Here is a 14,330-nt window from a genome sequence, read left to right as displayed (position 1 = left end):
CAGATTGGTTTTTGAGACTCAGAGATGTTTCATTTCTCCCTAGGAAGATCCTGAGCGTTACTGCAGGTTTATGAACAGACGGGTGCATGTAATCCTAATAGTTGCTGAGAGCTAGATCAGGATTCAGTAGGCAAAAAACCTCCTGACAATTGCAACTGTCTAAAATTGAAGCTAACTGCCAAGATGAAGTCGTCCATTGCTACAGAGAGTCAAGCCGACTCTCAGGGCCCCTTACTGGGGTTGCTGAGGGAGGTGATGCATAAGGTAGAGGTTTAGACCCAGTGACATGGGAGGCCTCTTTGAATGCTGATTATTATTGTAAAATAGGGTTTTGTTTTTAATTTAGGCTCCACAGTTATGCTTTTAGTATTATCCATAATGTCCCAGAACACCCTACTTTCGTTAAACATCTAGTTACCATACCCCTGGTGTGTGGGCAGAGCAGGTACTGAAGAGAAGGGAACAATGAGCATGTGAGCATCCTTGAGTGCTGCTGTTCAGCTCCCAGTGGTCCTGAGCCAAATCAAATGAATTTTGCAATGTTTACCAAGTTGGGTGCTCTGGGAAGCCAACTGTGAGCCAAGGATTCAGGTGCACATGAGTTGTTAAAGAAGTGCTTCCAGGAGAATCCAGTAGAGGAACGAAGGAAGGAAAAGAATCTAAGCAGGGTGATCTAGGCAGAGCTCCAATGGGAGCTCTGGAGTATAACTTACTTAGAGTTTGTCCCACTTTGTGGGAAAGGAACACAGGCTAGTCATTCACGTGTGTGTTGGAGGGGATGCTACTAGCTGTTAGCTGTAAAATACACAGAAGCTGGGGGATGGGCCCACCAAAGCTGGGGGAGGGGAGGTGTGGAGCTAATCAGATAGATCAGAGGGGATCTGGGCAGAGCATAAGCAGCCTCTCCACTATGGTTACTGTTACCTGTGTCTGTTAAAATTCTCCATTGGGAGGGGTAATTAAGACATGGCCTCACTGTATTTTTTGGACATATCTACACATCGCTAGGGATTGTAACCTCCTTTAGATAAAGAATTGTGTCTCATTCTTACAAATCCAATGATTTACCCGGATGTGGGTCCCACGCTGCCAGGTGCTGTGGGGTTTTAAAAGTTTAAAAGGCAGTCGGTCAGCTAGATCCTCGTGAACTTTACAACACAATTGTGCCGACTAAACTCATAATGAGAAACAAAGCCCAGTCCACATGTCCCATTGTAGGACTGTTGAAAGCAGACTCTGCAGCTCTCCCTGTAGCATGGGAAGCCCAGTGTGGGCTGGCCTGGTCAGAGCGCCTTCATTAAGGAGGGGAGCTGAAAACGGGATCTTGGAAGCGTTAGAGTGGGAGGAGGGAAGGCATTCCAGGCAGGAGGAATAAACAACATGATAAATGAGATGCTTGCGGACAGTGAGGCAGTGCTCTTGAAAGGAGCAGTGCTTTTGTTGAGGCCTAGGGGAAATATCTGTCCATGGCACGTTGTGGAATCACAGCATGGAGGCTCTTCTTGTCTTAGCCTTTTGGGACTTGTGTGCTAAACAAGAGGAGAGGACATTTGTTTCTTGGATATGGCATAATCAACTCTATTTTAGGAGAGTCTATCTGAAATCCCAGGATGGACTGTGGAGGGAAGAGAGCCTGGAGGGAGAAGGATAGCTTCTTCTCCCTGAACCACGCCCTCTGATATCCAGCTGCCTGCGGCTTCTCTCCGCCTGGATGTCCAGGGATCATCGCAGTTAACATGTCCAAGACCAAACTGCTGATTCACCTCCACCTACTCTTCTCTTCTCCTTTGCTGTTCCTCAGGCCAAAACATGAGACCATCCTAGATTCCCTTTGATCTTCTCTCTCATATTCCACACCTCATTCAGCTCCACCCTTAAAACAGAAACTGACCGATTCTCACCACCTCTGACTCTGAAACATCGGCATCTCTCATCTGTATTGTTGAAGTAGCCCCTAACTGGGCATACTAGTCCTCCTGATGTCTGTTTTCCACACAATAATCAGCGTGATACTTTTACGATAGAAGACAAAGCAGTTGCTTTCCTGCTCCGTCCCTCCCATTAGCTCACCTTTACCACAAAATCAAATGCTAAATCTTCCTGTGCTGGAGGCCAGACAGGATGTGACCTCTGGCTGTTTCTCCACCCTCTTGTCCACACCCTTCCCTTTGCTGCCTTGCAAGCATGCTCCTTTCCAGATAGCTGTTTTGAGAACCCATCAGCTTGCTCCTGCCTTAGATTTCTTTCCTTTCTGTTCTATCTGTGTAAAATGCTCTTGCTGCATGTCTTGCTGTCTGACTTCATTCAGATCCCAGCCATAATGTCCTCTCCTTGAAGAGGCCTTCCCTGACTCCACATCTACAGGATGGGGAAGCACAGAGAAGTGAGTATTGTCCCCACAAAGTCTTGCCCCAGAGACAGGAGTGAGGACCCAGGAGAGTGTCAGGGAAGGGATGGGAAGAGGAAGAGGACTCAAGGGAGGAGCAGGGAGCCGGAGGATCAGGAGAGAGAGAAAAGGTGTCTTCTCTTGGTGGGGGGTACTGCAGTTGGGGAGACCCTGGGTCAAGATCATCTCATTTCAGGTGTCCTGGGGCCACTGCATTATGTTTAGGATACAGATTTTAGGGAACTACATGTGCTGTGCTTTATTTTTCTCAACTGCACACATTCATATTATTGGCCTAGGACTGAACCAGGTAGACAAACCTCTAGGGGACGGGACAGTGGAAACCAAATAGCAGTGGTCTGTTCTGTTTCTCCATCTCCAACAAAGACCCCTTTCCCTGAAGGGTGACAGATAAAAATGACAAGCAATAGGATGTATTGGAGAATATGAGGAAGCCATTTGGTATAAACCTAATTCGGCCTGACCTTGTCTTTCCAAAAGGGCCTGACCTGGCTGTTGAGCATGCATTGTATATCTGCTTTAGATATTCCCTATGGCAAGAACAAAGGCCCTTGAGATAAAGGTGCAACTTCCCTCTCCCTCCCAACGTTGGCATCTCCTTAAGGATTAAGCATCTTTCCTTAGGCTAGAAACTGATTGCTGCACTCACATGTGACCGCCCAGCTCGAGACAATAGACTTGCCTCCTGCTACCCCGTCTGAGATAGCAGACCCACTACCTGCTGTGTCCATCAAGCGCTGTGCTGACAGGGCAATCTTGTGACTATTGTGGGAGGGACATTTCAATCATATGTGAAACGTCCTGCTTGGGGGTATATAACCACTCTATACACCTCACTTCTTTGGTGCTCTTTCTTCCTTCAGGAAGAAAGGCCCCGGGCCATGGTCCTCAGATTTCAGCTCAGAATAAACTCACCCAAATTTTCATTTATAGATTGGTTACGGATTATTTTCGTCGACAAGGGCATTGTGTCAGAATCTACACAGTACTAATGAGATATGCTAGAAACTTTTCCAGAGAACTTGAGGACCCTTTGCTCTTTCCCCAGCTAGACCAAGGTCTGAATGATAGGCTCCTGGCTAAAATATTAAGAAGTCCGCAGAGGAAACGGAAAGTCGTGTGAGTTTGTGCAGCGTGGTGGGGGAAAGGAGAATGTTGGAGGTGGGTTATATTTCTTGAGGTAGCATAATGTGACTTCGGAGGGCCTGACTTTGGATTCTGACACCCTAATTCAAGCCTGACCTTTACTAGCTGGGTCATTCTAGCTTTTTCGTCTCTAAAAGGGAAATCACAAAATATGCACCTTATCGGGTTATTGTGAGGCACACAATTATCAAGCACACTATAGAGATTCCATATATATTTATTGAATAGAAATGCAGTCTTTAAAAGTGTGTCCTGGTGACTGTGCACATCCAGTGCACATTTCTGTGGGGTTCATCTGTGTGATGCTCTCTCCTTCCTAACCTGAAATGATCGTCATGTGGTAGTGGCTTTCAAAGTGCATTCTGCTGGGATCTGTATCAGTCAAGCTTCTCCAGAGAAATAAAGCCAGGAGGACAGAGATTAATTGGTTTCAAGGAATTGGCTTATGTAATTGTGGGGACTGGCAAGTCAGAAATCTGTAGGACCAGGGCTGGCCCCGTGGCCGAGTGGTTAAGTTCGCACGCTCCGCTGCAGGCGGCCCAGTGTTTCGTTGGTTTGAATCCTGGGCGTGGACATGGCACTGCTTATCAAACCATGCTGCAGTAGCGTCCCACATGCCACAACTAGAAGGACCCACAACGAAGAATATATACAACTATGTACCGGGGGGCTTTGGGGATAAAAATGAAAAAAATAAAATCTTTAAAACAAAAAAAAAGAAATCTGTAGGACTGAGAACTCTAGGAGGAGCTGATGCTTCAGTCCAGAAGAGGAATTTCTTCTTTTTCTGGGAAACCTTAGTTTCTTTTGTTCCCGAGGCCTTTCACTGATTGGATGAGGCCCACCCAGATTGTAGAAAATAATCTGCTTTACTTAAAGTCAACCCACTGTAGGTGTTAACTCCATCTACAGAATTCCTTCACAGCAACACCTAGTGTTTGAATCTTTGGGTGCTGTAGCCCGGCTGAATTGACACAGAAGTAGCCTTACCTCACAGTTCATGTGGGCTCTCAAAGAAGTGGGGCAAAGTGCCTGTGAGGCTGTGGATACTAATGGGGATGAGATAAGTCTCCCAGGAACAAATGGCAGAGACCTTCAAGGGTGCCCTACTGCACTAAGACTAAAAGCCAGAGTCCCAGTTGAGGGCTACATCCTGCCTGATCTGGCTCTGCCCCCACCCCTGCTCTCAGACCTCATTTCCTCCTCTCTCTAGGTCACACCAACTCCAGCCACAGCAGCGGCCTCCTTGCAGTTCTTGCCTCCTGAGCTCTTTTCCCCGAATGTGCACTTAGCTAATTCTTTCAACGCCTTCACTCTGGGCTCGACTACCTCTTCTCAGCGAGGCCACAGTTCTCCCCAGCATTCTCAATCCCACCTGCCCTTCTCTTGTTTTCTTTTTTCCATAGCACTTACCACCTTCTATATAGTTTACTTATTTAGTTTATTTACTGTTTAGTCCCTCCTCAAGAGCATAACTCCTCAGTGAGAATCTTTGTTTTGTGTTTTGTTTTCTTTTGTTTTTTTGAGGAAGATTAGCCCTGAGCTAACATCTGCTGCCAATCCTCCTCTTTTTACTGAGGAAGACTGGCCCTGAGCCCACCTTCTCTACTTTATATGTGGGACACCTACCACAGCATGGCTTGCCAAGTGGTGCCACGTCCACACCCAGGATTCGAACCAGCGAACCCCGGGCTGCCGAAGCAGAACGTGCGAACTTAACCACTGTGCCACTGGCCTGGTCCCAGGATCTTTGTTTTGATGGCTGATGTATTTTAAGCCCCTAGAACAGTGCCTGGCGTATGGTTGAGGACCAAGAAATATTTCTTCAGCCAATGAATGAGAAGGATAGAGAAGGGCAGTGCCACTCTGGAACTAATACAGTGTGGTTAGGGCAGCTGAGTTGGACAACTCCAGGGGCTCCACTCACATGGATTACAGCATGAATAATTAAGTTCCTGGTGTTATACAACACAGCAGCCCTTTAAAATAGGTGAATTGGTGATGAGCAGGTTCAATTCCACTTCTTTCCATAAAGAACAGTAAGGGCGTCATAAAAGGCAAATCCTTTGTTCTCTCCTAAGAGCAGGTTTTGAACTGGATTGCATTTTTTTAACCCTTTTTGTCACTGTGAAAGAAAATATACATCCAAATTGTTTTTAAGACAATTTATTATTATGAGATCTGAAGAGAGACATAATAAGAAATGGTTACATGAGGTTCATATGTTATAATTTCCTATTTCCACAATTTATTTCCTCTTCCCATAACCAGAAAAATCTCAGCTCTCCTTATCAGGATTCTCAGAGACCAGTGGTTCTGAAAGTGTGGTCCTGAGATGAACAGCAGCATCACCTGGGAACTTGTTAGAAGTGTACCTCAGACCTACTGAATCAGCAGCTCAGGCTGATTCTGATGCATGCCCAGGTTTGAGAACCACAGTAAGAGACCATCCCCCACTGAAAAATTGTCCTATATCTTTTTTATATTCCTAACAGCTAAGAAGATGTTGTTGAAATATACATTATGTAATTTGTTTTATATAAATAGTTGGGTTTCTTACTTCAAATATAAAACCGTGTGATATTGAAAGACATCCCTCCCAGGAGATTCTGCTATGTGCCTTCTGCCTCACCCATTAGATAATTCCAGGACTAGGGAATATTTAAGAGACTTAAATGACCTGGAAGGCCCTTTCCTGGTCTACTAATCTGGGAGGGAGGGAGAAATGGATATTAAGCTTATATATCATTATTGCATTTCTATGCATATGGCCCTCCTTTGGAAATTTTGCATAAGGTCCTCAAGGCTTGTTCAATTTAAGAAGCACTTTCTAGAACCATGCCTAATCCCAGAGAAAACGAAATTAACTCTCACCACAAAGTCATATGGAATCACACTCTTGGAAAACATGAATACTTGTTGAATTGCCTGCCTTTGACTGCAGGAGAAACCATGGCCGTGAAATTCCTTGGAAAGACCTCATCGGTACTGATAACTGTAAAACCCTAGAGTAGTTGGTAATAAGAAGCAGAGAGACCTTCGTGTCTATGCTTAGTAGAACATGTGGGCCCCAGATCACATTTTAACGATGGAAGATAAATTAAAAGTGATCACCAGAACTCATTCTAAGCCTTGATTTTTTTTCCAGTTTTTCTTTTGCAGCATGTGTTAGGTTAGTACCAAAATAACAAACATACCTTCCAAAGGCCCTGAGAGGGTTAGGCATTAACTCAGATAGTCTTGGTCAGAGATTCCAATGTGGCAAAGCTGAGGAAATTATAATATAAGTATGTCTCATTCATTACATGTGTTAAATGCTCCTTCCCTATGCTTAGGGTCATTATGCCACTTTCATATTCTTGGACTAAGACCTGGACACATGTTTGTCTCTTCATGAAGCTTTTAGAGATCCAAGAAATACTGCTTTCTGAATAGTAGCTTACTGATCCTTGTATGTATGTGTGTGGTTTTCTTCTTGATCAGAGCATTGTTCATAGTCATCGTCAGTGGTGTGCTGGTAGTGATTAACAACCAGCTCTCCAGATGAAAAATCCTCAGTTTGTAGCATTTGCCAGTTTCCACGGTGTAAATATTCTTACTAGGACCAATTTCAAGTTCTCAATCTAACATTATTGCATGGAAAGTTTGGAAAAGATACACACAATTGGTGCTCTTGGATTGGTGCAAGCTAGCTCCAACATATCATTAGTATGTAGAAAATTTGGAAAGCAGAGGAAAAGATTTTTAAAAAGCAGAGTAAATAAATTCATGATATTGCCGCTGGGAACAAAAATCAGTTTTGATATTGGATTACATTTCCTTGTAGTGCTTTGTGTATGTGTTTTTATTCAATTGTTATTTTGTATATATAATTTTGTATTTTGCTTTTATCTTCATGAACATCATTTAATGGTTGCATGATATTCCATCACATTAATAGAAGATAATTTATTAGCCCTAATTGTGGACGTTTAAGTAATGTTTCCTAATTTTTTATATTGCTATAAATAATGCTATATATCATTAGAACATTGGGCATAAATCTTCCTTCACCTTTCTGGCTGTTTCCTAAGACAGACTCTAAGATCAAATGGTTTTAATTATGGGGCTTGAAAAAATCTTACCAGATACCATCTAGAAAGTTTGTACTAATGTACGCTCCTACCAACAGTGTTTAAGAATGCCTCTCTCACTGTCCCTTCACTACCACTATTTCTTTTTTAAAGTTTCTGATAACTAAAAACCAATGTTACCACAATAAAAAAAAGAAGTTTTTGATAATTTGATAAGTAAAAAAAAATTTTAACACTTCTTGCAAGTGTGCTAAACACTTTTTATGTTAATTGTCATTTCTGTTTCTCCTTTTTAAAATTTTCTCTTCATGTCAAGGGCTGCACAGCGAGGCAGTCCCCACCCAGGAGATTCTGCTGTGTGCCTCCTGCCTCATCCATTAGATACTTCCTGGACTGGAGGATGTTTAAGAGCCTTAAACGATCTGGAAGGCCCTTTCTTGGTCTAATAATCTGGGAGGGAGGGAGAAAGGACCACAAAACTTACTCCCTCTCTCCGCCTGCTTACACCTCTGGTTTCATCTTGTATTTCTCTTCTCCAGGCCCCAAGCTTACTCCACTCCAGCCTTCCTATTCCTCAGATAGTCCAGGCACACTACGGGGCAGGCAGGTTCTTCTCCCATATATTTGTAGGACTCACTCCCTCACTTCTTTCAAGGCTTTTTACAAGTGCCGTCTCCAACAGGCTTTCTCTGATCCCCCCAACTCTACGAGTTGCCATCCCTTATCCCTACTCACTGTCTCCTTCTCTGCATCACTTTTCTCCATAGCATTTTTCACCAGCTGATATTGTACATATTTTATTTGTTCCTTGTCTTCCTCTCTAGAGTGTAAGTTCCACAGGACATGTCCTTAGTGCCTAAGGCGAGTGTTTGACACCCAATAAGTATTTGTTGCATAAGTAAGAATACCCCAGCCCTGTATCTAAAAAGTTTAGTTTTGTCTTGATAAAGACAGAATCAATTTTATACGCTCTCTTTAAACACTGAAGATGATAATTATTTATAATATCTGTAACAAATATATTTCTAGGTTTTTTAAAGGTATTATGTTTTTATATAAGCAGAAAGTTAATATTTTTAAGTAACAAAAGCTTTCATTATTTCCATTCAAATTACACCTAGAAAATTCTTTTTCATGAAGAGATCAGATAACTTTTCACCTATACTTTATTCTAACATTTTTATGGCTTGATTTTTTTACATGTAATTCTTTAATATATAAAGGATTTGACATTGTGATAAAATGGAGATGTAAATTGTTTTTTCATATAACTTACTGTTGGGGTTTTGTTGCTGCTAATGACATTGGTTTTTCTTTTAATCATGCTCTGTAATATTTTGAAATTTCCTCTCATGTAAAATCTATAGGTATCAAATCTTAATGAACATTTCTTAATTATCTCCAAGATATTTTCATGGTAGTATCTCTGTATTTTAAAAGCACTTTCCAATCTGGACTAAATATACTTGAGTTTGTTTATGTTATCACTACAAGTTCTGATAAGATACAGAGCAAATAAGAGGAAATATAACAGGAAGTTTGGTTCTCAGAAGTGGAAATATCAAGGACTGAAGTCAAAACCGCCTGTGGCCACATTTTTCCTGAAGCACCTGCCAGGGCTGCTTAGGGCTGGAGAACTCACCCTCTTTTATTGACTCTCTTAAGCCCAGTGCCTGAACCATAGTTGGGGCTTGATAAATACTTGTGGGTTGAATTACACTGAACCTTAGGGCATAATGCCTTTCCAGGAAAGTATTCCAAGGAACAGCTTTCCTTTCCCATCTGTCTTCTGTTTTCTCCTTCTCTTAGTTGCGGTCCAGTGCAGAGCTCCATCCTGACCTGCTCACGGATTGCCTCACCGTACAGCCCCTGCAGCCAGCCACTTCCCCACGAGATGCTGCCGACGGGGTTGTGGGACGCTCCCCAGGGCCTGGGCCTGACCTCTATTCAGGTAATGACGGCAAAAGCAGACCCAGCCACATCAACTTCCCTTCTCTAGGCCCTTCGCTCTGGTTAAAGGGAATGATCACATGAGAAAAATTCTCCTAGGATCACCTGTGTTTAGCTTTATCAATGAACTGCAAGTTATCCCCCTCCCTCCTCCCTGTCTGATTCCTGAGCTGGGTTTGGCAGCAGACTGTTTTTTCTCATAAAGAAACAAAGTAAAATAATGCATTAGTTCTTTTAGTTCTGGACTTCTGCCAAAACTTTAGTGCACCCAGCCCTCCAAGTTATCTTAAATTTATTAACTTGATTTAGACTCAAAGGAAATGCTTCCCCCTTAAGCAGGTAACAGGGTGCATGTGGATTTCTTAACGGAACAGTCATTGTTGTCTTTGCATTTTAAAAGGAAGCCCTAGGTCTCTAAGAAAAATTTCACATCAGTAAACCAACTTGTAAGAATGACCATTAATGTTTGTCAACCATGGGGTGGGGGAGGATGGGATGGCACTCCCAGACCAGCTTCCTTCTGCCTGGGTTTGGATAATAGGTGAGTCTGCATTTGGAAAATTTCATGAATGTGGTGAAAAATAAGAAAGGATTAATATGGAAATGGAAGTTATTTTTTTCGTTTACTTTCTTAGCCTGGATTTTTGTGCATTTTCCACTCTTTATGATGGTGATGCACTTGTGCAAACGTAATTGGTTATCATCCTCACATGTGGAAAGCTCTTGCTGTCATGCTGTGAATGTGAAAGGGAAAGTCCCAGCAGCTCCACATTCCAGACAATGGGAATTTTCTATGTTCTGTGGATTGCAGATCCCACTCCCTCCCCCATCTGATTCCAGAGCCAGGCTTTGGCAGCAGACTGTTTTTTTCTTTTTAAAAGTATTAACAAGCCATAAAGAATTAAGAATTTACTGATACATAACAGGAGAAGGGAGAAACTTGTACAACTGTTTTTTTTAATTTGCCTGATTGCTTTTATTTATTTTTTTAAAGGTATGCTTTTTTTGGTAAAGAAGATTGGCCCTGATCTAACATCTGTTGCCAATCTTCCTCTTTTTTTTTTTTCTCCCCAAAGCCCTAGTACATAATTGTATATGCTAGTTGTGAGTCCTTCTAGTTCTTCTGTGTGGGACACTGACTCAGCATGGCTTCACAAGCAGTGCTAGGTCTGCACCCAGGATCCAAACCAGCAAACCCTGGGCCACTGAAGCAGAGTGCACTAACTTAACCACTAGCCCACTGGGTGGGCCCCTGTATAACTTTTTTTTTCCCCCCCAAGGAAGATTAGCCCTGAGCTAACTGCTGCCAATCCTCCTCTTTTTTTTTTTCTCTGAGGAAGACTGGCCCTGAGCTAACATCCGTGCCCATCTTCCTCTACTTTATATGTGGGATGCCTACCACAGCATGGCGTGCCAAGCGGTGCCATGTCCGCACCCAGGATCCGAACCGGTGAACCCCAGCCACCGAAGCAGAACGTGTGCACTTAACCGCTGCGCCACTGGGCTGGCCCCCCCGTATAGCTTTTTAAACTTGACAGTTCTCATTTGATCCAAATGCAGGGGAAAGGACAGTAAGCAAATATTTCCAGAGGGTCAGTTGTCAAGACATTTTAATGTCCTCCTGGTGTTGGCGGCCTTTTATCAGTTGCTTTGGGTATTACTCTTGGAGAAAACAAGGCCTCTACTTTTTGAGACCCTAGGAAATGAGAATAAAACTTATTTGAGGGGGCCAGCCCGGTGGTATAGTGGTTAAGTTCACACACTCCATTTTGACAGCCCAGGGTTCACAGGTTTGGATCCCAGGCATGGACCTAGCACCGCTTGTCAAGCCATGCTGGGGTGGCATCCCACATAAAATAGAGGGATATTGGCACAGATGTTAGCTCAGCAACGATTTTCCTCAAGCAAAAAAGAGGAAGATTGGCAACAGATGTTAGCTCAGGGTCTTCTTCCTCACACAAAAAGAACTTATTTGACGGGCTGGCCAAATCTTACAGAGGTTTCAAGTACAGCTACATATGTATACATGAAATATGCCAATGTCCAATGTTATCGATGTGCATAAATATTTTGTATTAGATATATACATGAAAAAGCATGGCTAGATTTGTCTGCACAAATGTCGGTTTGATTTGCCAAATTTTTGATATATGAACATTTATTCTAGCACATTAAATTAACAATCTGTTTAAAGCAGTCTATAGAACATTTCCCTACTTCTTCAGTCCATAAATCCGTGATCTTACTAAAGACCCGGAACCAAACAGTTGAGTCAAAGCTAACCAGAATCTATTGAAGAATGGCTCAACATTCAATGTGAATAGTTTGTGATGATGGGCTAGTCTTACTGCATTTAAAACTCTTGGAAATGGGCTTGGGAATTCATGATATGTCTATGGAGAACATTAGTACCTTCGCTGTATGTAGCATACAGCATATGGCTCATTTTCAAAACTTAGGAGTCACATTTGACCAGGTGTGTGTTTTTGTGTGTCTTGTAGTATTGTAGTTTTTAAGAGGTTTGGTTTGAAATCGCTTTGTCATTCCAAGCAGAATTCCTCTTTTTTGTTCATGACACTTTTTCTTTTCTGCATTTGACCTTCAAAAAGATTTTGAGCTCTTAGTTTTGAGCCTCTAGCTGTGGCAGCCGAGCTGCCATACTGGGTGAGGAGCCTAGGTTGCCACAGCATCAACAGAGCATCTTCAGATGGACTCTCATTTTCTTTGACTCTGGGAACATTTGAAACAGGCAGGTGGCCACCTTGCTTAGCTTTGTTCCTGGAATTTAACTTCTCGAGTTAACTTGTAACTGTGAAAGTTTAATTTCCCCACTTCTTTTTCTCTTCCTACTTCCCTTGGGTTCTATTTTACTTTCTTTGTTCTTGCTTTTTTTTTTTTTAATTGATTATGTCTTCTGTTTTACTGAATAGGCAACAAACCCAGAGCAGAACAAGGGAGGAGGAAAAACAAAGACTTTAAGCCTTTCTTTTATAGTTCTAGAAATGCACTTGCCAGGAGTGCATGTTCACACTGGTTTCAAACCTGCGCTAAAGATATATGGAAAGAAGCCAAGCAGTGAAAAACGCCAAAGAAAAGGAAACTGTTCATCAATTAGTTAATTGTAAAATCTGAAGTGCTAAGGCAATTTGACGAAGATTAAGACTTGGCTAAATGGCAAAAGTACTTGGAGTCGTTCCCTTTACATTCTGTTACATGAACTCGAGAAAAATATTTGTTTAATGATTGTCAAGCACTTACACCTTTGAATGCTAGTAAACTGATTTATCATAAAGATATTTTGCTGGAAACCTGCTGAGTACATATGGGCATAGGATCAAAAGCAGTTTAGCATTGAACACCATGATTTTTTAGAAGCCACCACAATTGAGGACTCATGGTTTGATGAAGCCGTGGTTTTGAAATGGAAATTTTTAGTGGCTATCAGACAGTGATTTTTAAGATTCCAAGAGAGGACTAGTTTTCAGAGCATTAAGATGAAGAAGGAAGATGGCAGTTCTGACACATACAAATCTTGTGCGTCTCCTAAAGTGTTGGCTTCTCTTACTGAAACACACTTTTTGGATTGATAAGACAGATTTTGATTGGAAAGGATTGCCCAAAAAGACTTTTACTTCTGTGGAAGGAAATAGTGCCCCAAGTTAAAGCAGCTAAATATCACTTGAGGCTATGCTGAGGATGATTTTAAATTGAGGTGTTTACTTGTCTACTATTCTGAAAATCCTGGGGCTCCCCAGGTCTGCTCCTGAACTAACCTGAGAGCTATTTTGTGATCTAACAGGAAGGCTGGGGCAGAGATGAGCAATTCTCAAGGATGGCTCACTTACAGTTTCCTGCCCTTTTGTTCAGAGGTTCTATGCCCCAGATAAATAGTGCTACAGGCCAGCCTGTAAATGTAGGTGATTTATCTGATGATCTGAGGAAGAAGTGTTTCATCGCCAATAGATTAAGGTGTGAATGCCATTTTCAAGGCTTAATGCCTGTGTTGATCTTTTCGTCAGCCCCCTCCATGAACTAATGAAGCAGATAAGCCTACAATTAGTGAATCTACAATATCATAAACAGCCTGGACCAGTGCCTGGACTTGGCAAAGCGTCCATTCACTAACAAAGAATGCTCTGTGGAAGAAGATCTGTCCCATGGGTGATCACAAAAGTTACAACTCCCTCCAAACTGAAGCTGTACTGTAGATTTGATAAAACATGGCCTGTGCAAATGGCCTTAGCTGTGAAGACATCATAGAGGCCAGTGTGGTTGAGATATTTGAGTCCCACAGGAACCACCCACCCAGTGAGGAGCTAATGCCGCTGGAACAAGGAAATCTGCAAGAATGAGGGAATTTTATCAGTACCATTTCTATTGGGTTATAGAGTAATTATCATGTTTTAGAGCTTACAAGTCCTGTTGAATTATCCCAATTTTGAACATATGTAACCTTAGATTTTTCAGGAAAAATAACATGTTATATTCAGATATTATAGGGAATTGTAGAAAGAAACTAAAGACTTTTTTTAGAGCAGGAATTTTTGAAGTCATATAGTGTCATTTCCTTCCCTTCTCCTTCATTACTGGGAAATGAAGACTTCTTTTTTACAATACCATCACTTTTTGTAATAAATAGCACCATATTAAATCCGTACAAGATTTAACATACTTCATGAAATAGTTTTATGCTAATATAATTTTAATGGTATATGTTTTAATACATTTTCTACATTCTTAAGTTGAGTATATTT

General features: G+C 42.0%; 1 protein-coding gene across 3 annotated transcripts in view; it reads left to right on the top strand.

Moving 5' to 3' along the window:
- GLIS3 (GLIS family zinc finger 3) overlaps positions 1-14,330 on the top strand; it is a 445,549-nt gene that overhangs the window by 367,993 nt on the left and 63,226 nt on the right. For all 3 annotated transcript variants that reach the window (XM_046665009.1, XM_046665010.1, XM_046665011.1), the window contains one exon: positions 9,436-9,577. In XM_046665009.1, coding sequence (XP_046520965.1) covers positions 9,436-9,577 — 142 coding nt within the window. The remainder of the gene's footprint in view (positions 1-9,435; positions 9,578-14,330) is intronic.

This window comes from Equus quagga, chromosome 6, assembly GCF_021613505.1.
Source record: "Equus quagga isolate Etosha38 chromosome 6, UCLA_HA_Equagga_1.0, whole genome shotgun sequence".
In the NCBI taxonomy this organism is placed as follows: Eukaryota; Metazoa; Chordata; class Mammalia; order Perissodactyla; family Equidae; genus Equus; species Equus quagga.
The sequence above is the reverse complement of the archived record's forward strand: the minus strand, read 5'-3'. Positions and strand labels throughout refer to the sequence as shown.